At 46.1% G+C, this 27,002-nt stretch overlaps 2 protein-coding genes and 1 long non-coding RNA gene across 3 annotated transcripts in view; 1 reads left to right on the forward strand and 2 right to left on the reverse strand.

Annotated features, from left to right (window-relative positions):
- Window positions 1-25,067, forward strand: part of camk2a (calcium/calmodulin-dependent protein kinase II alpha) — a 56,308-nt gene extending 31,241 nt beyond the window's left edge. Inside the window, exons 12-18 of the mRNA XM_054730998.2 lie at window positions 6,808-6,850; window positions 11,458-11,498; window positions 11,619-11,667; window positions 11,813-11,888; window positions 12,904-12,998; window positions 13,208-13,436; window positions 22,042-25,067. Of these exons, the coding sequence (XP_054586973.1) occupies window positions 6,808-6,850; window positions 11,458-11,498; window positions 11,619-11,667; window positions 11,813-11,888; window positions 12,904-12,998; window positions 13,208-13,436; window positions 22,042-22,045 (537 nt within the window). The 3' untranslated portion in view covers window positions 22,046-25,067. The remainder of the gene's footprint in view (window positions 1-6,807; window positions 6,851-11,457; window positions 11,499-11,618; window positions 11,668-11,812; window positions 11,889-12,903; window positions 12,999-13,207; window positions 13,437-22,041) is intronic.
- LOC139072140 (golgin subfamily A member 6-like protein 4) lies at window positions 3,466-4,714 on the reverse strand. The gene is made up of 2 exons (XM_070555410.1): window positions 3,745-4,714; window positions 3,466-3,623 (listed from the first exon to the last, which is right to left on the reverse strand). The coding sequence occupies exons 1-2, from the start codon at window positions 4,712-4,714 to the stop codon at window positions 3,466-3,468; spliced, it is 1,128 nt and encodes a 375-aa protein (XP_070411511.1).
- On the reverse strand, window positions 6,822-11,713 carry LOC139072160 (uncharacterized). Its single transcript, XR_011521755.1, has 3 exons — window positions 11,293-11,713; window positions 11,066-11,209; window positions 6,822-6,924 (listed from the first exon to the last, which is right to left on the reverse strand). It is a non-coding gene; the product is annotated as an uncharacterized lncRNA (long non-coding RNA).
- Window positions 25,068-27,002: the final 1,935 nt, after the last annotated feature.

Consider the following 27,002-nt stretch of genomic DNA (forward strand, 5'->3'; position numbering starts at 1 on the left):
TATGTTTGAATCAATTTGTTGAGACAAAGAACGGTTCAGAAGATCTTTCATGGATGTAAAAACAAAGAGTCGGAGTACCCGGCCTGGAGGGCTACCAGGGTCCCACCCTGGAGCCAGGCCTGGGGTTGGGGCCCGTGAGCGAGCGCCTGGTGGCCTGGGGTTGGCTTTTTGTTAGCCCCAAGACTCTCTGCCTGTGTGTTGGGGTTTACCCCGGGGGACGAGAGGGTAGCTTCCCTGCGCCTTCGGGTCGGGGAATGGGCCCTGACTGTTGTTTGTGCTAATGCGCCAATTATCAGTTCAGATTACCCAACCTTTTTGGAGTCCCTGGGACGAGTGCTAGATAGTGCTCCATCAAGGGACTCCATTGTCCTGCTGGGGGGACTTCAATGCTCACGTGGGCAATGACAGCATGACCTGGAGGGGTGTGATTGGGAGGAACGGCCCGCCTGATCTGAACTCGAGTGGTGTTTTGTTATTGGACTTCTGTGCAAGCCGCAGTTTGGCCATAACGAACACTGTGTTCGAACATAAGGATGCCCATCGGTACACTTGGTACCAGGGCAGCCTAGGTCGCAGGTCGATGGTAGACTTTGTAGTCGTATCATCTGACCTGCAGCCGTATGTTTTGGACACCCGAGTGAAGAGAGGAGCGGAGCTGTCAACTGATCACCACCTGGTGGTGAGTTGGTTCAGAAGGCAGGGGAAGATGCCGCGTAGACCTGGCAGACCCAAATGCATAGTGAGGGTCTGCTGGGAACGCTTGGCAGAAGAACCTGTCAAGACGGTCTTCAACTCCCACCTCTGGCAGAGCTTTGACCGCGTCCCGAGAGCAGTGGGGGACATTGACTCCGAGTGGGCCTTGTTCCACTCTGCAAGTGTTGAGGCGGCTGTTGCTAGCTGTGGTCGCAAGGTGGCTGGTGCCAGTTGTAGTGGCAACCCCCGTACCAGCTGGTGGACACCAGAGGTTTGGGGAGCCGTCAAGCTGAAGAAGGAGGCCTACAGGGCGTGGCTGGTCTGTGGGTCTCTGGAGGCAGCATACGGGTACCGGATATCCAAGCGGGGTGCAGCAGTGGCAGTTGCCGAGGCAAAATCTCGGGCGTGGGAGGAGTTTGGTGAGGCCATGGAGAAAGACTATCGATCGGCGCCAAAGAGGTTCTGGCTAACTGTCCGGCGCCTCAGGAGAGGGAGGCAGCAACTTGCTCACACTGTTTACAGTGGGAATTGGGAGCTGCTGATGTCAACTGGGGCTATAGTCGGACGGTGTAAGGAATACTTTGAGGAGCTCCTCAATCCCACCTACGCACATTCCGATGAGGAGCCAGAGTCTGTGTCTGTGGAACTGTGGACCAGCTCTATACCCTTGCAAGGATGATGGAGGGGGTATGGGAGTTTGCCCAACCAATCCACATGTGTTTTGTGGATTTGGAGAAGGCTTATGACCGTGTCCCCAGGGGCACCCCGTGGGGGACGCTCCAGGAGTATGGGGTGGGTGGCTTTTTGTTAAGGGCCATTCAGTCCCTTTACCAGAGGAGCATGAGTTTGGTCCGCATAGCTGGTAGTAAGTCAGACCTGTTCCGAGTGAGGGTTGGACTCCGCCAGGGCTGCCCTTTGTCACCGGTTCTGTTCACAACCTTTATGGACAGAATTTCTAGGCGCAGCCGTGGTGTGGAGTGTGTCGAGTTTGGTAGCAGGAGAATCTCGTCTCTGCTTTTTGTGGATGATGTGGTCCTCCTAGCTACATCCAGCTCTGACCTTCAGCTCTTGCTGGGTAGGTTCGCGGCTGAGTGTGAAGCGGCTGGGATGAGGATCAGCACCTCCAAATCTGAGACCATGGTTCTCGACCAGGAAAGGGTGGCTTGCCAACTCCGGGTTGGGAGAGAGGTCCTACCTCAAGTAGAGGAGTTTAATTATCTCTGGTCTTGTTCACGAGTGAGGGTAGGAGGGATCGGGAAATTGACAGGCGGATTGGTTCGGCATCTGCAGTGAAGCGGACGCTGAGCCGATCTGTCGTGGTGAAGAGGGAGCTGAGCTAGAAAGCCAGGCTCTCGATTTACCGGTCGATCTACGTCCCAATCCTCACCTAGGGTCATGAGCTTTTGATAATGACCGAAAGAACGAGATCGCGGATACAAGCGGCCGAAATGAGTTTTCTCCGTAGGGTGGCCGGGCTCAGCCTTAGAGATAGGGTGAGGAGCTCAGACATTCGGGAGGGACTCGGAGTAGAACCGCTGCTCCTCCGGATCGAAAGGAGTCAGTTGAGGTGGTTTGGGCATCTGGTCAGGATGCCTCCTGGACACCTCCCTGGGGAGGTGTTTCGGGCATGTCCTGCTGGCAGGAGGCCCCTGGGTCAACCCAGGACACGTTGGAGAGGTTACATCTCCAATCTGGTCCGGGAACGCCTTGGGGTCCTGCCGGAAGAACAGGTGGAGGTGGCTGGGGAGGGGACGGTCTGGAGCTCCCTAGTTGGGACACTGCCCCCGCGACCCGGACCCGGATAAGCGGAGGAAGACGACGAAGACAATTAGAACTAATTAGTTTGAAGACACTTCCGATCTGTTTCTCACTGAGAGTGATGCCAGGTATCAAACCCACATTACAGTGTTTCTGCTCATTTCTAATTTCCAGATTACTGCAGTCACTGCAAACGTTGTCACTCGACAACAAATGTACATCAGCAGTGAGTGCAAATACATTGTAATAAATTCTGTTCTCACCTCCTAACGTTCTTCAGAACTAAGACAGCTGTAATCTGGGTCCACCGAAGAACCTCTAAGAGAACCTTTAAAACATCCTGATCACAGAGAATTACAAAATTCTGGTTTGGAAGTAAAATATGCTTGGACTAGTTTATTTGCACCACTGCATCTCTTATGGAGCTTTCTTCCTTGGTGACATGTTTATATGAGCGTAAAGGACAGAACATGGTCCAGAAGAACGTGAGGATCCTCACATGATTCCTGGGGAGCTCAGATCCAAATACCACAAACTTTCTGGTTTGACATTAACCATAAAATTAAGGCTCATCCAGGAGTTGGTAATCTGATTACCTGGCTGAATTAATCAGACTTCAGACATGGATAAGTGAGTATCAGTGAAGTGTACTAAAACCCAGAGGAACTCCAAAACGAGCTGTTGCAAGAAGATTCATTATTAACACAAACTGGATTCTATCAAATAAATTAAACTTTGACCATATTTCAGAGCAATTTCCTCAATCTCTTCACCTTTTGTGAGAGTTAGGCCTTCCTGGACCCACCATCCTATTTCAAGAACTTCAGTGTGAATGATCAAAGTTACCTCTACTTCACTCTGGAGGCATTAGTGGCTCAAAGTGGTCAACTCGAGAGCTTTGCTGCATGCCCGTACACACTGGTCTGCTGTCCTCCTCGCTGGACTCACAGAATCCCTTCAGACTTCAAAGCTCACGGTGTGTTTATGCTGTCCGCCATTAAACCACAAAGAAGATCAGGTTTGGTATCGCTGTTTGATGTCATATATGATGTTGGTCTTCACTGCCAGGATCAAAGCTACAACATCAAAGTCCCATTGGTCATCACTCTCAACCATCCTTATGGGGAGCTGTGAGCTGCTGCAGTGGTTGTGCTCAGGAACTGTTTGGTGGTCTACAATAGAATAGAATAGAATAGAATAGAATAGAATAGAATAGAATAGAATAGAATAACAGTGATGTCAAAGCTAAAAAGCAGAACATTTTTTCTTTTTCTTGTTACATTGGAACTTCACCTTGTCCCATGATGAGTAGTCTCTGTCCCTCATTGAGAAGTCTCTGTCCCACGTTGAGTAGTCTCTGTCCCTCGTTGAGTAGAATCTGTCCCTCTCTGAGTAGTCTCTGTCCCTCTTTGAGTAGTCTCTGTCCCTCATTGAGTCTCTGTCCCTTGTTGAGTTGTCTCTGTCCCTCGTTGAGTAGTCTCTGTCCCTCATTGAGAAGTCTCTGTCCCACGTTGAGTAATCTCTGTCCCTCGTTGAGCAGTCTCTGTCCCTCTTTGAGTAGTCTCTGTCCCTCTTTGAGTAGTCTCTGTCCCTCATTGAGTCTCTGTCCCTTGTTGAGTTGTCTCTGTCCCTCGTTGAGTAGTCTCTGTCCCATGTTGAGTAGTCTCTGTCCCTCGTTGCGTAGTCTCTGTCCCTCGTTGCGTAGTCTCTGTCCCACATTGAGTAGTCTCCGTCCCTCGTTGAGTAGTCTCTGTCCCTCGTTGAGTAGTCTCTGTCCCACGTTGAGTAGTATCTGTCCCTTGTTGAGTAGTCTCTGTCCCATGTTGAGTAGTCTCTGTCCCATGTTGAGTAGCATCTGTCCCTCGTTGAGTAGTCTCTGTCCCACGTTGAGTAGTCTCTGTCCCTCGTTGAGTAGTCTCTGTCCCTCGTTGAGTAGTCTCTGTCCCACATTGAGTAGTCTCTTTCCCACGGTCAGTAGTCTCTGTCCCACGTTGAGTATTCTCTTTCCCACGGTCAGTAGTCTCTGTCCCACGTTCAGTAGTCTCTTTCCCACGTTCAGAAGTCTCTGTCCCACGTTGAGTAGTCTCTGTCCCACGTTCAGTAGTTTCTGTCCCACATTGAGTAGTCTCTGTCCCTCGTTGAGTAGTCTCTGTCCCTCGTTGAGTAGTCTCTGTCCCACATTCAGTAGTCTCTGCCACTCATTGAGTAGTCTCTGTCCTACGTTCAGTAGTCTGTCCCTCGTTGAGAAGTCTCTGTCCCACATTCAGTAGTCTCTTTCCCACGTTCAGTAGTCTCTGTCCCACGTTCAGTAGTCTCTTTCCCACGGTCAGTAGTCTCTGTCCCACGTTCAGTAGTCTCTTTCCCAGGTTCAGTAGTCTCTGTCCCACGTTGAGTAGTCTCTGTCCCACGTTCAGGAGTCTCTGTCCCACAATGAGTAGTCTCTGTCCCTCGTTGAGTAGTCTCTGTCCCTCGTTGAGTAGTCTCTGTCCCACATTCAGTAGTCTCTGTCACTCATTGAGTAGTCTCTGTCCCACGTTCAGTAGTCTGTCCCTCGTTGAGTAGTCTCTGTCCCATGTTGAGTAGTCTCTGTCCCTCGTTGAGTAGTCTCTGTCCCACGTTGAGTAGTCTCTGTCCCTCATTGAGTAGTCTCTGTCCCTCGTTGAGTAGTCTCTGTCCCACATTGAGTAGTCTCTTTCCCACGGTCAGTAGTCTCTGTCCCACGTTCAGTAGTCTCTTTCCCACGGTCAGTAGTCTCTGTCCCACGTTCAGTAGTCTCTGTCCCACGTTCAGTAGTCTCTTTCCCACGTTCAGAAGTCTCTGTCCCACGTTGAGTAGTCTCTGTCCCACGTTCAGTAGTTTCTGTCCCACATTGAGTAGTCTCTGTCCCTCGTTGAGTAGTCTCTGTCCCTCGTTGAGTAGTCTCTGTCCCTCGTTGAGTAGTCTCTGTCCCACATTCAGTAGTCTCTGCCACTCATTGAGTAGTCTCTGTCCTACGTTCAGTAGTCTGTCCCTCGTTGAGTAGTCTCTGTCCCACATTCAGTAGTCTCTTTCCCACGTTCATTAGTCTCTGTCCCACGTTGAGTAGTCTCTGTCCCACGTTCAGTAGTCTCTTTCCCACGTTCATTAGTCTCTGTCCCACGTTGAGTAGTCTCTGTCCCACGTTCAGTAGTCTCTGTCCCACGTTCAGTAGTCTCTTTCCCACGGTCAGTAGTCTCTGTCCCACGTTCAGTAGTCTCTTTCCCAGGTTCAGTAGTCTCTGTCCCACGTTGAGTAGTCTCTGTCCCACGTTCAGGAGTCTCTGTCCCACATTGAGTAGTCTCTGTCCCTCGTTGAGTAGTCTCTGTCCCTCGTTGAGTAGTCTCTGTCCCACCTTCAGTAGTCTCTGTCACTCATTGAGTAGTCTCTGTCCCACGTTCAGTAGTCTGTCCCTCGTTGAGTAGTCTCTGTCCCACGTTGAGTAGTCTCTTTCCCACGTTGAGTAGTCTCTGTCCCATGTTGAGTAGTCTCTGTCCCACGTTCAGAAGTCTCTGTCCCACATTGAGTAGTCTCTGTCCCTCATTGAGTAGTCTCTGTCCCACGTTGAGTAGTCTCTGTCCCACGTTGAGTAGTCTCTGTCCCACGTTGAGTAGTCTCTGTCCCACGTTTAGTAGACTCTGTCCCAGGTTGAGTAGTCTGTCCCTCATTGAGTAGTCTCTGTCCCTTGTTGAGTAGTCTCTGTCCCTCGTTGCGTAGTCTCTGTCCCACGTTGAGTAGTCTCTGTCCCACGTTGAGTAGTCTCTGTCCCACGTTTAGTAGACTCTGTCCCACGTTGAGTAGTCTGTCCCACGTTTAGTAGACTCTGTCCCTTGTTGAGTAGTCTCTGTCCCACGTTGAGTAGTCTCTGTCCCACGTTGAGTAGTCTCTGTCCCACGTTGAGTAGTCTCTGTCCCACGTTGAGTAGTCTCTGTCCCACGTTGAGTAGTCTGTCCCTCATTGAGTAGTCTCTGTCCCTTGTTGAGTAGTCTCTGTCCCTTGTTGCGTAGTCTCTGTCCTACATTGAGTAGTCTCTGTCCCTCGTTGAGTAGTCTCTGTCCCTCGTTGAGGAGTCTCTGTCCCATGTTAGATGAGTTGGGATCTGGTCACCCTAGTGGGAAATGGTGACGTTCCGCTGCCGTTCTGCACTGCTGGTGCTTCCAGTGTGAAGTGGGGTTAGACCACGTTATATAATGTCTTGTAGAACACTGAAATAAGGTTTTAGAGTAAAAACACCCGTCCACTACCTGGACCAGTAAAATATATTTGTTGTTTTATGATGATTAAGGTGTTTTTTCATGTTCCTCTCCCCACCCCCCACCCCCACCCTCCACACACCCCCAGGGAGCCATTCTCACCACCATGTTGGCCACAAGGAACTTTTCTGGTAAGATCTGCAGACTTATTTCACACTTCACATCATCACAGGTTCCATGTGTAGATCAAATGGTTGGTTCTGATCTGTTAAAGGATCATAAGCAAGAATTTTTAGTCTCAGTCATGCTGGAAGGAAGTTACATCGTAACAGCTTGGCCTGTATTTGATAGTTTACACTATGTCAGCCTGTGAGGAGGGTAGCTAGCTTTCACAAATAAAAATAAAGGACACCATGACCATCATGTAATGGGAGCCACGGCAGTGGTAGGTTGTATTTTTCTCTGTGTGTCACCATCAGTGTTGGGAGTATTATTTTTTAGGTAACAGAGTAATCTAATGATTACTTTTCCCATCGCTGCAACGCCTCTAGCGTTACTGGGCATGTAAAGTGGTGCACTATGTGGTTGACTGAAGAGGTGTCAGGCGATCCGGTGTTACAAACAGCAAAAAGGAAAACACACATGCATCCAGCACAGTGCTGCACACTTATCTCCAATCACTATGAAAGCATGGAGGGGGTAGCGAGTGCTAAATGCCTGGGACAATTATTACATTGACACGAGGGACCTGTAAATATTGGTGGGGACACATCTGTAAAAGAGGAGGATAGAAATTTAATTCTGTCTGATGATAGATTTCCCACAGTTAGACAAGTGGAAACATTTTTGTCTCTGTGTCAAATTTTTATAGTCTTGTTTTCCTGGATTAACCAAAGTTCCTAGTTTCATCTTCAATCCAATATTAAACGGTCAATAATATTGATGATCCATATTTTATGGAATATTACATTTTATTGAATACCTTTTTATTCTATTGACAATCTATTAAAAGTAACCACCGCCTCGTTACATCAGGAGTGTTTCTCAATGTCAAGGTGCCTTGCCTTGCGAGGCGATGTCTTGCAAGGCCAGGCGCCTTGCCTACGAGGACACTGTCCTTCCTCGGTCAACGAAAACGGTTAAATGGAACAGACTTGCATCACGTGACACGGGAGATAATGTTATATTTTATATGTATTAGTTTCAATATAAATATATAACGAGACTTTTACTTTTTAAATTGTGTATATGTTTATTAAATTAAAAATATAAGTGAGTTACTACCCGCTGGCCACCGAAGCTGCAACTACTAAGCAACTAACCAACAATAGATAACTTCTTTGGATCTAAAATAACGTTTTAAATTAGCTGACTTACTTTTTAACTTGAAAATTGTCCCCGAAGTAGCTGCCAGCTTCTGGTCCGCCATCTTTTTGAAAATACTGCGGTGTATTGTGGGTAATTTTTGACCAAGGCTAGGCTACAAGACACCTCCCGTGTGGCCTTGCTCAGCTAGCTAAACACGCCTCGGTAGAACATGAACATTAGAACCGATTGGAACGCGTCTTGGCGGCTCCTGATGACGTATCTCCTAGGCAAGACATCAAGGCAAGGTTCCTTGACATTGAGAAACACCCCAGCTGTACTGCTTTAGCTGTAGCCTAGCATGAAACACAGTAGGTGAATAGATCCAAATAGCATTGTGAGTAAAAACATCCTTAAAATCACTCGGCAGTGATCGCAGTTCTGCTTGGTGACCTAAATAATCAGTAGGACTGTAGGTGAAAATAAATAGTAACAAAGTAATCACAGGCACCATTTTAAACTTGGGACTACTTAATGACAAAGTACAGCAATTCAATTCAGGTTTTTTCCTATAACACCAAATCAGGACAAGAGTTGTCTCAAGGACCTTCACACAGTAAAATGTTTTCTGTATAAGGATCCCAGCAGGTTGTATCAAGTCACTGACTAGTGTCAGAGTCTTTACAGCAATCCTCATACTAAGCATGCATGCAGTGACAGTAGAGAGGAAAACCCCCTTTTAACAGGAAGAAACCTTCAGAGAATCCTGGCTCAGTATAAGCAGCCATCCACCATGACTCGTACACACACACGCGCGCGCGCACACACACACACACACACTCTCTAACCACGGACTCAAATGTTAATGTGATCATGAGCTGATGTGAAGCAGGCAGAGAAAAACTCTGAGGTAGATAAACGTGACCTCTTGCCGACAGCCAGACAACGATAGTATGACGTGGCAGATCCAATCAGTGAGCTTGTGGGCAGGTCTGAGGGATGTAGGGTTTAGGACTTGAGTCCTTTAAGAGCTCAATATATATATATTACCTCTACTTATGACCAATAAGCTGTGATACTCTATCTAAATAGAGAATATCAACCTCCTTAGTCTTTACTGTGTTAATCAGAAGATTCTAGGATTCGTTGTTTATTGGGGGATTGTAAACACTTTGTTTTGATTTTGAAAAGAGTCACGTTTATAAAAGTAAGAATTTATTTTACCAACAAGTAAAACATGACAAGTTAACTAACATTTACTGTGATGGATGGAGCTAGATGTGAATGCAATGTTGTCAGAACTTCCGTGTCTAGGAGAGCTGAGTTCTGGATGTAAAAGAATTTGGGTTTGCGTTAAGCTATGAAGTTGATTATTATCAAAAGCACATCAGACGCTATCTGTGTGTCTACTTCACCCGTTCTCGGAGACCCTCTTGGTGGATCCAAAGGTCAGAGAGGTCAGATGACCTCTGGCACCGAAGGGCTGTAGAATACCGTGGCACCAACCCTTCAGTCCAGAGATGTCTCGGGTCATGACAGATGGATGGAACCGCGCGTCTGGGACTCTTAAGGAGTCTGAACAATATCAGCTTGTTCTGCAGGAACTGTTTTGCTGTATCAGCTTCGCAGGTGCAAAAAGATTTTGATGACATGTCAAAAGCTTTAATGGGTTAAAGAGGGTCTTGCTTCAGATGGCCGGTCTGAAGCTTTCTCTAGAACTGCTGAATCACCAGAGTGGTGAATCACCAGAGTGGTCCAGTTTTAATGTTCTCATGTTATGATTTGTGTAGCCAACCAGAGGTTGGCATGTTGAGGAAAATTACCAAGACAACTCAGAAACACCTTCCTTGATCCAGAGGCTCTGATCTGGGGTAAAGGCTATCTATGTGTCATGAGTTTAACTTAACCTTACTTTGTTCTTGTGTGAGTGCAAGTGGTGATGACCTCGTCATATTAACATGCTGAAACATATTTCAATCACTGTAATCATAACATAACATTCATTTCAAACTTCAGTTATTGAGCACAGATTAATGAAACATTTCATTATATTATAATTATTATAAGTAGCAATAAACAAACATTTATTTAATGATTATCTAGCTTATAAGTTAGAAGTTCATATTTAACTTAGGAAATCATTATTTGATTTAGCAACTGATTCGAGCCGCGAGTGTTAGGCATGAAGAATCCTGTAGGACGATAAGGATGCACCTTGAGGAGAGAACATTATTGTTGACATTTCGTTATCATGTGTTCAGAGCTGCAGAGAGGCTCTGAGCTCCAGCTGGTTGGATGAAGGCAGGCCAATTTAAAGGGAACACATGCAGTCTTGTGTCTCCTTTTGGACCGGATGTTGAATGGTCAAACAGTACCTACAAACTGACCATTGCTGGACGTTACAGGGAAAATAGGCTTCAGCTGGAGGCCTTCTACACGGTCCTAGTGCCTGACCTGTGGGACAGCTGTGGATGGTTTAAACAGACGGAGACAGAAAAAAGGGCGTTTTGGGCACTTGGAACAAATGCCCCCCCCCCCCCCCCCCACACACACACACACACACACACACACACACACACACACACATGCCTGTGTGAATCTGCAGGGCGTGGCAGCTGCTGCTCACGCACATAAATAGCAGAATGCCAAACCTGCTCTGCCAATCATCTGCAGCCATTTGCACATGCTCAGTAGAGTAACAGAGGTTTGTGACCTCAATTCAATTCAAGTTTATTTATAAAGCACCGAATCAGGACCAGAGTGGTCTCCGGGACCTTCACACAGTAAACAACACAGGTCAGGTCAGGTCATTAAGCCAATCAGTAGCAAGTTTCCAATGTGAGGAACCCATTAGGTCGCATCGAGTCACTGACTAGTGTCAGAGTCTTTACAGCTAAGTGATGTTTCCCTGAGCATCTGGCACAGGTGTGGCAAGGACAGCAGGTGTAATGCTGCTACCAGCTAAGATCTTCACCAGAACCAGAACCTGAGTGTGTGTGCTCCAGCTAGCTCCAGCAGCTTGTCTGACTGTACGAAGTCAACAATACAAAGTTTTCCATTTCTGAAAGAGAGATTATTGTTCACACAATGTCTCTGTAGACCTGGAGGACTGGGAGGTCCCGGTGGGACGCTCAGGAATGTGTGCACGCTTTCTGCTCTGCTGCCGTCTCAAGTTCATCCTAAATTTGGCCTCAGCTCTCAGCGTGGCCCACGTGTCGTGTGAAGAGCTCGCTTGGCCCGTCAGACTGGAGACAGGAAACACAGTCACTAGCCCTGAACCTAAAACAGTTCGCCGTTCTTTTTTATTCTCCAAAATTTAAATTGTCACCTGTGAGCTGCTGCTGGTTGTATTGCCCTCTTAGGACAGCAGGTTTGCCAAAAGGAACATTGGCAGCAGCTGTCTGTACGATGCCGTTGCTGCTCTTCTCTGCATTTGTTCCTTTCTTCCTCACTTTGGTTCTTCTGTGTCTCTTTGTTTTCATCCCTTGTTCAGGAGGGAAGAGTGGCAGCAACAAGAAGGCAGACGGAGTGAAGGTAACACTGCAGCTGTCAGCAGGTGGCGGGTTCAAACACCAGACACACCTGTAGAATGCATGAACCCAACAGAACCAGAACCAGAGCAGGGCTGATGCCTGACCGTTTCTGTGCTTGCAGGAATCGTCTGAAAGCACCAACACCACCATCGAGGATGAAGATACCAGAGGTGAACACCAGCCGATCCACTGACCTGCTGCTGCAATGCTCCAGAGAGTCTAATGTGTGTGTGTGTGTGTGTGTGTGTGTGTGTGTGTGTGTGTGTGTGTGTGTGTGTGTGTGTGTGTGTGTGTGTGTGTGTGTGTGTGATTCAGTGAGAAAGCAGGACATCATTAAAGTCACAGAGCAGCTCATCGAGGCCATCAGCAACGGCGACTTTGAAAGCTACACGTATGTAACATTCAACCATCTTTGTTTGTTTGTTTGTTTGTTGACTTTGAAGTGAACCTCAGATCGACTACAGGACAATTGTGCTGTGAGGTGAGATCAGTGCATTCATCACAAAAGAAAAGTCCTTTTTTGTCGCTCAGTGGCGACTTTTAGGTGTAAGAACCAAAAGCTGCTCGGTAAAAAAGTTTAGATGAAAAATATTTTTTAACATCAATTTTGCCAAGTTATGAAAAATCCTGTGTTATAAACTCTAACAGGATGTCTACAGGGAGTGGGAACATGAATGAACGCACACACACACACACACACACACACACACACACACACACACACACACACACACACACACACACACACACCAAATGAAAGGACCAGTGATTGTGAACATTAACAGGAGAGCAGACCTGGTCCTTGAAGGCCACAGTGGGTGCATGTTTTCTATGTGTCCCTGCTCTTAGAGCAGCAAAGCCTTCTGCTAACAAGTTTCTGCTCCCCTGAGAAGAGACAAAGACTGAGACATGTCAGCTACATGTCCCAGGCTTGTCCTCAGCTCTGAGGACAGAGACAGACGGAGGACATCAGGTGATGGGGAGCTGGTCTGGGCGTCTCCCACAGAAAGACTTTAGTGAGCAGGTGTCATTTCCCACATTCTGGTGCTTTTAACGGGTTCTTTTGTTATATTTAAATGATTGTTTTTAAATGAAAAACTTAAAACTGAGCTTTAAAAACGAACTAAACCCAAGGCCGGATTAACCATATGGGCCCCTGGGCAATATATATATATTTTTTTTAATTCATTTATATATATATTTTTGGAACTGTGAACCTAGTTTATGAAATAGAAATGAACTTGTTAATTTTAAAATGTATGAACTGAACTTTCCCACCTTTATAAAACAGTTGGTCTTTAATTAGGTGGAACCATAAAATAAAAGTTTTGTGGTTTCAGAGAATTCTTCCCATATCCCTGGTGGGTTACTTCCTGTCGGCAACCTTCTATCTTGTCTCTCCTCAGTAAGATGTGCGACCCGGCTGTGACAGCCTTCGAACCTGAGGCTTTGGGGAACTTGGTGGAAGGACTGGACTTCCATCGCTTTTACTTTGAAAACTGTGAGTAGAAATTGGTTTTAGAGCTTCCTCTCATTAGAGCGATTTACTCTGGTAACCTGTGTGTGTGTGTGTGTGTGTGTGTGTGTGTGTGTGTGTGTGTGTGTGTGTGTGTGTGTGTGTGTGTGTGTGTGTGTGTGTGTGTGTGTGTGTGTGTGTGTGTGTGTGTGTGTGTGTGTGTGTGTGTGTGTGTGTGTGTGGTGGGAGGGCAGTGTGGTCCAAAAACAGTAAACCAGTCCACACCACCATCCTGAACCCCCACATCCACCTGGTGGGTGACGAGGCCGCCTGCATTGCTTACATCAGAGTGACTCAGTACATCGACTCCAACGGCACTCCTCGGACCGCCCAATCAGAGGAGACCCGGGTGTGGCACCGCCGCGATGGCAAGTGGCAAATTGTCCACTTCCATCGCTCAGGCTCTCCCTCCACCCTCAACAAGTAAGATCAGCACCCACGGGCCAGACCCTCAGACCTCTGTTGATGCGATGAGACATGTTTGTAAAACCCACTGTCCTTGCTGCCATGAGGGCCGCCGCCCCACATCTATATAAACAAGCTATCTAACAAAAGTGAATGAGACCAGAACCACCTCTCATGCTGGAGGAGCAGCGGCTCTGCCCTCATTCACGCCGGCTGTGGGGCGGAGCAGCAGAGTCTTTCCACTTGGTTGCAGCTTTTTCCAGATGCCACTTGTGGATCTTCATGAAGTTAAGGAAATGACATGAGCCAGACAGGAAGTGACATGATGCAGATGCACCAAAGTGTACCTGGTTCATTTCAAAACAAAAGCCGTGTTGCATCATTAATGAAAGGAATATCAGTTCGCAGTGTGTGATAGTACGAGCAGACGAGTGTGGCTTTTGTTTTCGGGCGCCTCTCTACACGTAGCTGTTGTCACATGAACCCGTGCACACACGATTCCCAGTTGGTGTGAAGGGCAGCATGTCCAGAAGCCACAGATATTCTGATCAGCATCAGTTCTACTTAAATTAGGCTTGAGCCCCTCCCAGAAATAAGAGCTTATAGCAACCTGATTGGGGAAGGGTGGGCGTGGCCAACTCCAGCTTGTATTCTTAAAGTGGCTGAGCCCTGAAACTGCTCATGCTGGAAGGTCCTGAAGCTGTCAAGAATCCGTTTTCTGAAATCCTTTTGAGTGGGATGGATTCAACGCAAAAAAACTTCCCTGGTTCTCGAGAGCCGCTATCCACCATGTTTTAGTTGTTTCCTTTCTCCAACATACTTGATTCATCTTTTCAGCAGCTCATTAAGCTCCGCAGAAGCCTGTTAATCAACTGCCATGGATGAATGGTCACAGGCGTAACTTGAATCTGAGAAACATAAAAGTAGATAACAATTCTCTGAAAGGTAACCAGTGAAAGTCAGACATTTCTTTTCAACAGAATTATTAAAACAAACTCATGAAACAGGCCTGGACAAAAATGATGGTACCCCTAGGAATGACCAAAGGAACGTGTTATTCAAGGCATCATCACAGGTGTCTATAATCTTCTAGTAGCACGGAAGGGCCTTGAGTGTCTGTTAGTGCAAGTATCGTCTTTCTTATCTTTGTACTATCTGCCATTCGGAAAGAGGAAGAAACCCATCTGTGGGTAACCCTGTTGTGTAGTAGCTCCGGTTGGGCCAGCTAAGAGTAATCAGGGGCTGTGAATGAGTCACTCATCAGGACTTCATCAGGACCATAGCCAACACAGTAACCAACTCCCCTAAAGCCGGGCGGACACTGTGTGACTTTTTCACTCATAGCACTCACATTCAGCTCAAACTGCACGACTTTCCCGCAGTTCCAGGACTCTAGAAGGTGCTGTATCAAATACAGGCCATTTACCATTCTACTCATGTAGACAGGTTGTCATCCATTGGCATTTCCCATAATGTACTCAGCTGATTTCACTCATGTCTCTCTGGTCGTTCTCAGTTCATACAACTCAACTCTCCAGTTATTAGAGGTGTGCCCCAGGGCCCTGTCCGGGGGCCACTTGTCTTTATTATTTACCTTCTTCCTTTAGGTCCCATATTTAACATTCAGTTCCACTGCTTTGTGAATGACACGCAGCTCTAGTAAGTAAGTAAATGTTATTTCTATAGCACTCATCACAGACATAGAACCACAAAGTGCTTCACATAGATTAATTAATATTCAAGCTCCATCGTACATCAGTGACCTGGTTGTTCCATACGTTCCTAACCTAGCACTTCGCTCTCAGACTGCAGGTTTACTGGTGGTTCCCAGAGAGGTGTATGTCGCACAGAGGTTCCCTGTTAAAGACACAATCACACATAAATAAGTTTCACTGGAGTTTGGTTAGACTCTCAACGCCTGCTTGTTAGCCAAGCCGTCTCTTTTTCTACCTCACAGTCTGTCGCTAAAGCTCCGTTTTTATTGGTCATCAACAGAGGTTAAATTTACCATACAGATCACTGATTGGCTATGCGATCACCACAATGACATCACTTCCAGTTGACACTAAATCCATTATATCAAAACAAAGCACATATTTGTAGTAAACATAACACCAGAGCACATAATACCAGTTCTAACACCCACATGCTCTGAGGTAGTTGCTTGTCAACACTTATTTAACATTTCATGCCAAACATGAAATGGTCAAGCCTTTCCAACTTCAGTGCGGTAGCGAGCTTTTTCATCATGTGTTACCATTTGTTCAGTTGGACAATAGTTCAAACTCACTTTGCCCTTTTTTACAGTTGATCTGACAAAATGATATTTTATATAAACATGTTTGCACCTCTGTCTCTTTACTGGGTGCTTTACGATGGCAATCGCACCTTGGTTATCTTCATAAATCCTGGATAATACATATTCATAACCATCAAGGAGCCGTGTTAAATAAAAACACTCTTGCACTGTCGCTGCAAATGACATGTAATCAGCTTCACAAGTAGATAAAGCAACTGTTGACTGTATTTTGGTGTTCCAAGAGATAAGTGGTCCCTTCCCAGTTAAGATCACTCAATAACCGGTCCTACTGTACGATCATCCCTATCTGATGCTCAGTCTGCATCACAATACACATGTAACCCTAGATTTTCATTTTCACATGTTTGATAACACAGAGCTTTATTAGCGGTACCTTTAAGATACCTCACTGTGTGTTTTACACTAACTCATTGTTGTTCTGTGGGATCTGATGCAGCTCAAGTCTGGTACATGTAGACAAGTATGTTAGACTCCCAACAGCTTCTCTATATTGTCTAACATCTCTCATTCTGTCTGAGTCGTCATTTTCTGCTTTCTGCTCACACAACATGGCTCTAGGTTTACAGTCGTGCACACAGAAACTCTCTAGTATTTCATCCACATATCCGGATTGTGGGTGTTGCCGAGATGTGGGTGTTGTACCGGTCTGTCGTGGTGAAGAGAGAGCTGAGCCACAAGGCCAAGCTCTCGATTTACCGGTCAGTCTATGTTCCTACCCTCACCTATGGTCACAAGCTTTGGGTAGTGACCGAAAGAACGAGATCACAGGTACAAGCGGCTGAAATTAGTTTTTTTCTGCTGGGTGTCTGGGCACTCTCTTAGAGATAGGGTGAGAAGCTCGGTCATCCGGGAGGGGCTCGGAATAGACCCGCTGCTCCTACACGTCCAGAGGAGCCAGTTGAGGTGGCTCGGGCATCTGGTCAGGATGCCTCCTGGACACCTCCCTGGTGAAGTTTCCGGGCACGTTCAACCGGGAGGAGACCAAAAGGAAGACCCATGAAACGCTGGAGGGACTATGTCTCTCCACTGGTCAAGGAACCCCCTGGGATTCCCCCAGAAGAGCTGGTCCAAGTGGCTGGGGAGAGGGAAGTCTGGGCCTCCCTGCATAGGCTATTGCCCCCGTGACCTGACCCCGGATATTCTGCCAAAAATTGATGGATGTTCTAAAGTGGCCTTCTATGAGCCCTGACCTCAATCCTATTGAGCATCTTTGGAAGGAGCTAAAACATGTGGTCCTGAAAAGGGACCCTTCAAACCTGAGACAACTGGAGCAGCTTGCTCTTGAAGAGTGGGCCAAAATACCTGCTGAGAGGTGCAGAAGTCTCGTTGACAGTTACAGGAATTGTTTGGTCCCATTGATTGACTCAAAAGGTTTTGCAACAAATTGTTAGTTAGGGGTACCGTCATTTTGGTCCAGGTCTGTTCCAGCAGTTGTTTTTTTTTACAATAATTCTGTTGAAGCATGGTTGAAAACCAATGTCTGACTTTATTTGGTTACATTTCATAGATTTTTTATTCTTTATGACTTTTGTCAGATTCAAGTTATTTCTGTGAGCATTGTGAGTTTTTCTTTCATTGACCAACTATTTTGTCCATGCCTGTAAGCCCTTTGCACTTTTTCCTTACCTATGTTGTCCTGGTGAATGTCCTCAGTCATCCAGGTCATGGTGATCCAAAAGGGTTCAGATGAAGGCAACTGGACTTCTTTGGTTTCTTGAAGACGTGTAGCTTCTCATCTGAGTAGTTAGTTCATCTGAGTCAGTTCAAACTGGAACATGGAAGAGTCAAGCTGTAGCTGTCTGTTGTTTAATGAGCAGAAACTATTCTGGTAGTTAAACAAGCACATAGCACAACACAGGAGAGCCTGGACTCTGCAGTCCACCTACACCCAAAGGACAAGGGACACACCTTTGAAAATGACTAAGTCCACATTCTGGACAGAGAAGATAGACGGTTTGAGAGAGGAGTAAAAGAAGCTATCTATGTCAAACGTGAAGTCGACTTCACTGCTCTGTAGTGACTTTTTATGCCTTTCATAGACTAGTCTCTGTCACGTGATAATGACCGACAAGATGAAGTCCTCGGAAAAGACAGCAGGTGACGAGCCCCTGCGTGTTGGGAGGCGACGTGCTGTGCCACAGCGTCAGTATCTGACACTTGCGATAAAACGGACATTTGACCGAATTGTGACCTTTACCCTCTTGTAATTTAACCTTCCCCTCACCCCCATCCTAACCTTAACCAGCTTGTGCATGCAAAGCTCTGATCGCTGACGCGCTCCGGACATCTTTTTCCTGAGCACGGCCACAGTAACATTATCAAATCAGGTGTCGCCACCTCAAAAACAAATTTAACACGCGATCGTTCATATCGTTCAGCTGCTGTGGAGCGGGGCGCATCACCTGTTTTCTCCTCCGGTGACGCACCTCACCGGTGCGGCCGGCACGCACTCCACTGTTTTTGCAGTCGGTAGATCTTTTAGAACTGCAGTTCAAAGGTAACTCATGAGGTGAATATATATGAACCCAGGTAGCAGTTTTTCTTTAGGATTGAGAGGAGATGCAGGAAGATAATAAACAGACAGGACAGAAAAATAGTCACATAAAAACAAGTTAGTTTTTGTACCTGGTGGTTGCAACAAACAGGCACCACTGAAGGTAATCAGAAGTGAGGAACAGAAAATGAAATAATTATTTTAATGTTTAGAGCAGCAGGAACTCTGAGGCTGCAGGTGCATCAGTGAGTTTGCAGCCGCTGCGCAGGGGGAGGGGGGGAGGGCAGAAGCAAGATGCAGAAACTACCGTTGTTAAAAGAGATGTGTTTGAAAATGTGGGCGCAATTTAAATAGTCAAAAACCAGCGAACCAACCAAGTTTGACTACTTGCCAAAAAATATAAATTGCTATAACTTCATAACTGATTGGAATAGAGTAACAAAAAATTCTTTGGTCATTTGTCATCCACCCACAAACTAAATTGAATGGTCAGATGATGACATCACACAAGCCCCGCCCCCTCAGGACCAAAAAGGTCAAGTTTTACTCTGATAGGTCCCAAATTGCCCCATTTCACTTAATCACCACAAATTTGTAGCTGTTAACTCAAGACAAATGGGGGTTGCTTGGCGTCACTTTATGGGAATTTTCAAAAGAGGGCGGGGCTGTGGCAGCGCGGTGAAGTCAGGCATACCGCCGTGGCCATACGTTTGCCTCCCATTTCGTCATTTCTAAAGATATCGCCACAAAACTTGTGGTGAGTGATCCTAGTCTGGCCCCCCAAAAAATCTGATGTGAAAATCTGGTGGGCGTGGCTGATTTCCTGAAATAGCACCCCCTCCCTAGGACCATTAAAACTGTCAGCCTCAAGCCATGCTTTGACTGAGGATTACGAAATTTGGTACGCTAATGTGGTGTCTCAGGACCTACAAAAAAGTCTCTTGGAGTCAAGCGCAAAGTCACACAGGAGGTCGGCCATTTTGGTCCAAGTACTCGATTTAGTGGTTTTCGCACACGTTGTTTGGAGAATGATGCCCCGTCGCCCTTTCCACCGATCACCTTCAAACTTCTGTTTTGTACTCTTAAGACATAGGGGGAAACATTTTAACCGTCGGATTTTAAATAAGTATAAAGGTGTGGGCGTGGCTAAGCCTCAAACTTTGACCCGTTTCCACTCCACTCTTTTTTTCACAGCTCCCTATTGGACTCCTTTCACCTAATCACTAGCAATCTCTGGCAAATAGTAGTAGACAAGTTGGGGTCACTTGGTGTCCTGTATTGGCAGGTTTCAAAAAATGGCGGGGCTTTGGGAGCATGGCGAAAATCGCCATCATGTCATGGAAATATGTTTGCCTCTCATTTCCTCAGTTATTGTGATATCGCCACAAAGTTTATGGTGAGTGATCCTAGTTTGACCCCCAATAGAAATGGACAGGAGAAGTTGGTGGGCGTGGCCTATTTTCTGAAATAGCGCCCCCAGGACCATTAAAACTGTCAGCCCCAAGCCATGCTTTGACTGAGGATTATGAAATTTGGTACAGTAATGTTGTGTCTCTGGACCTACAAAAAAGTCTCTTGGAGCCGAGCACAAGGTTGCACAAGAGGTCGGCCATTTTGGTCCAAGTCGTTTGGAGAGTGATGCCCCGTCGCACTTTTCACCAATCACCTTCAAACTTCTGCTATATACCTTTAAGACATAGGGGAAGAAATTCAACCGTCGGATTTTAAATAACTTGAAAGGTGTGGGCGTGGCTAAGTCTCAAACTTTGACCTTTCGCCATTACATTACTTGACGTAATAACTCCCATGTGCATGATCAGATCTATATCAAACTTTGTCTGTGTGATCACTGACCACATCTCAAGACAAGAACAATGTGGACAGCTGACATCACCTAAGCCCCGCCCCCTGACTACAGGAAGTCTATTGTTTTATGGTGAAATGCCCAAAATTGTCCCCTTTAATTTAGTCAACATGACACTAAGGACATGCACTGTCTTCATGATGCTGTAATGACCATTCAGATCTGATAGCTTTTCAGAAAGGGAGGGGCTTTGATGCCATGGCGAATTCTGGCATGACGCTGTGACCGTACGTTTGACTGTAACTTCCACAAACAGCCTCCGATCTGCACGAGACTGAACATGGCAATCAACAATCATGCCCTTTAACCAATGAGGCACAAACGGTTGGTGAACGTTGTATAATATCACCACAGCGCCCCCTACATAACTTAAAAACTGTAATAACTCCTACAGACGAGGTCGCAACTGCACCAAACTTGTTATGTGTCATCACACAAAGGCACCCAACACAATCCTGTGGTCAATGGTTGATATTGCTTTAGCTCCGCCCCTTGACAGATATTAGTCCCTGAATAACACATGCATGATGCAATTCACACCAAACTGCACGCAAATGATTGTTGTCAACCTACAAACTGCTCCATGGGATATTTTCCTAAATTTGGGACAGCGCCCCCTAGATACAATAAAACCTTTGTAACTTCTACAAAAAAACTCCAAACTATATCAAACATGGTGAGAGTCATCACACAACTGCAATCAACACATGTATGTGCTCACTCGTTCAAATCACTTTAACTCTGCCCACTTACAGCCTTTTGGCTCTAGATGACCCATGCATTGTTTGATTGATGCCAAATTAACAGAAAACCGTCTTTGATGAGCAAAGATGACCTCTATGGGATTTAGTTGTAAATGGTCACAGCGCCCCCTAGATAGGTTCAAACTTTATTAACTTCTAAAGACAAAGTCAGAATGGCATTATACTTGGCTTGTGACATCACGTGACTGCACCAAACACATTGATGTGGTTGTTGGTTCAAATCCCTTTAGCTCCGCGGCCTTTCAGCTCTCTGACTCTAGAAAGCACACGCAATGTCTGATTGATGCCAAACTACCACAAAACCATCTTTGACTCCTTAAGAGGACCTGAATGGGATTTTTATGTAATTGGTCACAGCGCCCCCTAGATAAGATTAAAAGGTAATTACTTCCTAATACAAGGTCAGAATGGCATTAAACTTGGCTTGTTTCATCACATGACTGCACCCAACACATTGATGTGTTTGTTGGTTCAAACCCCTTTAGCTCAGCCCCTTTTCAGATCTCTGGCTCTTGAAATTACATGCAACGTCTGATTGATGCCAAACTACCACAAAACCATCTTTGTCAACCAAAGCTGACCTCAATGGGATTTTTCTGTAGTTCGTCACAGTGTCCCCTAGATAACTTTTACCTTTAATAACTTCAAAAAACGTGGTCAGAATAGCATTAAACTTGGTCTCTGGCATCACACCACCAGTGTGGTAAATATATAGTATCCTCTAGTGGTGAGATGTGTAATTTTATGGTGGGCTCAGAGGAGATGTTGAATCAGGGAGAGGTGCGGACGATGAGACAGTTCGCGGTTTCTGGTGTCAGGGTGGTTGACGTCTCTGTTCCGCGGACGTGGCCGGGTGTCCCGGGCAGCCAGCCAGGACGGAGTGGGACAGAACTGCGAGGGCCGAACGACGCTGCTTGCAGCTTTAATTTTCATTTGTAATGGTTGATACATTGTGAGATGGACAATCCAGGTGTTTGAACCTTTTTGTTTGAAATGAACAGGAAACAGGAAGCTCTGTAGCTCGTAACTACTGAAGAACATCATTTATGCATCATGTAGAAGCACTGACTCCTGCAGAGGGAGTGGACCTGGACTCCTGCACAGCAGGGGCGCTTTAGCATCAAACATCAGTTCTTTCATTTCAGATCATTAATTTGTCGTTGTTTTTCATCCTTTGTTAGCTAACCTCCTGTTCCAGAGTGGGTGGATCTCCGATGGGGCAGCCGTCACCTTGGCAACCAGCTGACCAGGCATCTCACACCAGCCATTCAGGATTTTATTTGAGAAGTTGGAGGAGAAGGAAACACAGGGCATGGCCAACACCCCCCCTCCCCCCAACACACACACACACACACACACACCTCTGTGCAGCAACCTTTTCTCCTGCACACAACCACAGCGCCCCCCTGTGGCCAGAGCCTGTCTCTGCTTGGCTTAGCCCTGATCCTGGAAGCAGAGGGACACCGTTAGCTGTAGGATGTTACTGAGCATGTGCAGAGGTCTGACCTCACAGAACCAATCAATAATAATTTGGGGTTTGTAGTTGGGGCGATGCTGGTATTGCTGCTGCTGCTGATAACGTAACACATCACTAAGTTGCTATGGTAACTGATCATTTTCAGACCAATTATCTCAAGTTTCATTGTCAATTCAGCATCTTTACTTTTTATAGTTTAATTTGTAAAGCTTCTAATAATGACTGAAGCTCTTCTTTTTACAGACGGGTTCAGAAGAAGACAGGGCCTCTTTAGACATCTGGATCTCTGCTCTGATGATGTGATCAGTGGGGGGGATCCAGCGTTGATAGGAACAGCTGGTTGAAGTGATGCCGTTGAGATAATTTGGCCTAAAATCAAATCAGCATCTTTGACTCAGACCATCACACCATTTCATTAAAAGTCTCTCTGCTTCCTTTAGGCTCAAGGAGCTTCAGGTGCCTCCACAAGCAGCCACGCTCCTCCTTCTCCTCCCACTCCTCTCGCCCACACAACAAAAGCCTAACATTTCTTAACAAGCTGCCTGCTCTCCTCAAGTAGAGAGGGACAGAATGGTACAGAAGACATTAAAGAGCAAAAAGGTAAACAGCATGAAGGAAGCTATGAATTCAAGAAAAGTAAAAAGAAAGAAATATTCCCTGACTGACAGAATTAAAATGCGTCAGCACCAATGACAGTATTTATGAAATAAACAGCTTCTGAAGAGTTGGATTGAAGCCCGATGGGTGGCTATCACCACTGCCGTCATGGCTGCATCATGTGTCTCATCACTCTCAGGAAAAACAAAAATGGAGCTGAGTGTTGATGATTGGCACCCATCAAAAGCTGATGTAGCTATGAAGGTACTGAGCTAACTGAAGCTAACAGAGGTTGGTGGGAGCTTTTAGCCAGAAAAACGTGGTTGAGTGACCATGCTACCCTCAGCCTTCTTGGCTGAAACACTTTTAATGTGAGGCCGAGGCCTTCTTTGGAGCAAGCAGGAGGACTAGCTGCTATTGCTGCTACCTTTCAGTCAAGTAGACCCACCCCTAATTATTCATAATTTCTAGCTTAAATTGCATTTAAACAAGTGAGTAACAACAAAATTCACCCCCCTCAGAGTTGTCATGAGTGTAAACTAGATCTGTTAAACCTAGAACTGGTTTCTCAACCAGGCTGTAAACATGTATTTTTCTGCTGTGAATGGGCTTTTTAAACATGGGAGTCAATGAGTTTCCTGCGTTCTGGATCAAGCCCCTAGTTGCCCATTGGTCAGCACGACTCTGGGCTTCCTGTTTAGCCCATTCAGCAGACCGGAACTGTTCCAATTAACAGCCAATCAGAGTCCCAGAAGTGTCAAAGTTCAATGAATCAGAAAATTATAGGAACAAAAATGAAAAAAAAAAAAAAAAAAAACAGAACTGTTTGACCTGTAAACCTTACTGTGAGTTGGGTCATGTTTCAGAGCAGCGGGTCTCGTTTCAGCGCGATGGTCATGTTTCAGAGCAACAGGTCTCGATTTAGAGCGATGGTCATGTTTCAGAGCGACGGGTCTCATTTCAGAGCAATGGTCATGTTTCAGAGCGACGGGTCTCATTTAAGAGCGATGGTCATATTTCAGAGCAACAGGTCTCAGTTTAGAGCGATGGTCATGTTTCAGAGCGACGGGTCTCGTTTCAGAGCGATGGTCGTGATTCAGAGCGACGGGTCTCATTTCAGAGCGATGGTCATGTTTCAGAGTGATGGTGACGTTTCAGAGCGACGGGTCTTGTTTCAGAGCGATGGGTCTCATTTCAGAGTGATGTTCATGTTTCAGAGCAACAGGTCTCGTTTTAGAGTGATGGTCATGTTTCAGAGCGACGGGTCTCGTTTCAGAGCAATGGTCATGTTTCAGAGTGACGGGTCTCGTTTCAGAGCGATGGTCATGTCTCAGAGTGATGTTCATGATTCAGTGCGATGGTCATGTTTCAGAGTGACGGGTCTCGTTTCAGAGCAATGGTCATGTTTCAGAGTGACGGGTCTCATTTCAGAGCGATAGTCATGTCTCAGAGTGATGTTCATGATTCAGAACGATGGTCATGTTTCAGAGTGACGGGTCTCGTTTCAGAGCAATGGTCATGTTTCAGAGTGACGGGTCTCGTTTCAGAGCAATGGTCATGTTTCAGAGTGACGGGTCTCGTTTCAGAGCGATGGTCATGTCTCAGAGTGATGTTCATGATTCAGAACGATGGTCATGTTTCAGAGTGACGGGTCTCGTTTCAGAGCAATGGTCATGTTTCAGAGTGACGGGTCTCGTTTCAGAGCAATGGTCATGTTTCAGAGTGACGGGTCTCGTTTCAGAGCGATGGTCATGTCTCAGAGTGATGTTCATGATTCAGAGCAATGGTCATGTTTCAGAGTGACGGGTCTCGTTTTAGAGCAATGGTCATGTTTCAGAGTGACGGGTCTCGTTTCAGAGCAATGGTCATGTTTCAGAGTGACAGGTCTCGTTTCAGAGCGATGGTCATTGTCTCAGAGTGATGTTCATGATTCAGAGCGATGGTCATGTTTCAGAGTGACGGGTCTCGTTTTAGAGCGATAGTCATGTTTCAGATCGACGAGTCATGTTTTAGAGCGATGGTCAAGTTTCAGAGCAATGGTTATGTTTCAGAGCAACGGGTCATGTTTCAGAGCAACGGGTCTTGTTTCAGAGCAATGGGTCATGTTTCAGAGCAACAGGTCATGTTTCAGAGCGACGGGTCACTTTTCAGAGCGATGGTCACGTTTCAGAGCGACTGGTCTCATTTCAGAGGGATGGTCGTGTTTCAGAGCGACAGGTCTTGTTTGAGAACGATGGTCATATTTCAGAGTGACAGGTCTCGTTTCAGAGCGATGGTCATGTTTCAGAGGGACAGATCTGTTTCAGAGCGATGGTCGTGTTTCAGAGCGACGGGTCATATTTCAGAGTGATGGTCATGTTTCAGAGCAACGGGTCTCGTTTCAGAGCGATGGTCATGTTTCAGAGCAACGGGTCTCGTTTCAGATTAATGGTCATGTTTCAGTGCGATGGTCATGTCTCAGAGCGACAGGTCTTGTTTGAGAATGATGGTCATATTTCAGAGCGACAGGTCTCATTTCAGAGCGATGGTCATGTTCCAGAGCAATGGGTCTTGTTTCAGAGCAATGGCTGTGCTTTAGAGCGATGGTCGTGTTTCAGAGCAACGGGTCTCGTTTCAGATTAATGGTCATGTTTCAGAGCGATGGTCATGTCTCAGAGCGACAGGTCTTGTTTGAGAATGATGGTCATATTTCAGAGCGACAGGTCTCGTTTCAGAGCGATGGTCATGTTCCAGAGCAATGGGTCTTGTTTCAGAGCAATGGCTGTGCTTTAGAGCGATGGTCATGTTTCAGAGCGATGGTCATGTTTCAGCGCGATGGTCATGTTTCAGAGCGATGGTCATGTTTCAGAGTAGCGGGTCATATTCCAGAGCGATGGTCGTGTTTCAGAGCAACGGGTCATATTTCAGAGCGATGGTCATGTTTCAGAGCGATGGTCATGTTTCAGAGCGATGGTCATGTTTCAGCGCGATGGTCATGTTTCAGAGCGATGGTCATGTTTCAGAGTAGCGGGTCATATTCCAGAGTGATGTTCATGTTTCAGAGCAACGGGTCATATTCCAGAGTGATGTTCATGTTTCAGAGCAACGGGTCATATTCCAGAGTGATGTTCATGTTTCAGAGCAACGGGGTCATACTTCAGATCAACAGGTCATGTTTCAGAGCAACGGGTCGTGTTTCAGAATGATGGGTTGGGTCCTATAGTGACAGGTCATGTTTCAGTCAGGGATTTTTCTTTCTTTATCTGTCAGGTTTGAGAACAAAAGAGCATAAAGCAGCTGTGTGAATTCTTCGTAGAGAGCTGGGGGTTCTTCCTCCTCTGTGATGATGTTCTGTACAGATCACTTGTTTCCTGCATGCTGGATTTAGTGTTTCGTGTTTTAGCTTCAGACTCCATTGCCTTTTGATTGGTTGCAGCATTTTGGCTGCTTTCCAACGCTATGGTGATTTCAGTTATTAGCATTGACAGAATCTTTGACTGAAGGCAACATCTGTTAGCTATAAGCTAACAAAATGCAGATGGTGCCAAATTTGATATTCTGCCTCTTTTAAGCTGTTGTTTGTCTCTGAAGCGATAATCAGCTTCGTACTGTCGAGAGAATGTAGAACTTTGTACAATCAGACTCTCACAATGATATTTATAGCATCAGTATCTACCACGTTTGTACATTTGAAAGCTTTTTAATGTTTCAACCAGACTTCCAGTTGTGGGGTGTGTGACTCCTTTTTGTGAACTATTAGCTAAATAATTTTGGTTTCTATGATATGCATTTGAACATGCTAGCGGCTGCTGAATGTGTTGCCACCGCAGCCCTTGTCTTTACTCAACCTTAATCTCTGAGCCATAGGCGTCCCGGATCTGGAAACACACAACCAAAACAAGCTAGCGGTCCTTAAGCTAAATAACTAGACAGGCAGGGCGGGGCATCATAGGAGGCGGGGCCAACATATGAAGCATCTTACAGTAGTTTAAGTTCTGCAGGTCTTCCTCCAACAGCTGATTGTTTATATTGTCACTAGAGAAATAGATTTCGCTTTTAGGCATCTTTGTTTCAGCCTCCTGGTTAAAC

The sequence above is a fragment of the Nothobranchius furzeri genome, chromosome 10 (genome assembly GCF_043380555.1).
Source record: "Nothobranchius furzeri strain GRZ-AD chromosome 10, NfurGRZ-RIMD1, whole genome shotgun sequence".
Taxonomy (NCBI): Eukaryota; Metazoa; Chordata; class Actinopteri; order Cyprinodontiformes; family Nothobranchiidae; genus Nothobranchius; species Nothobranchius furzeri.

What these genes read in the sequence shown, in the direction of transcription:
- LOC139072140 (XM_070555410.1), bottom strand. Translation starts at nt 4,714, where the DNA reads ATGTGGGACAGAGACTTCTCAACGAGGGACAGACTACTGAACGTAGGA. An exon ending in ACTACTCATCATGGGACAAG is followed by an intron (nt 3,624 to 3,744) that starts GTGAAGTTCCAA and finishes ATTCTATTGTAG; the next exon opens with ACCACCAAACAGTTCCTGAG.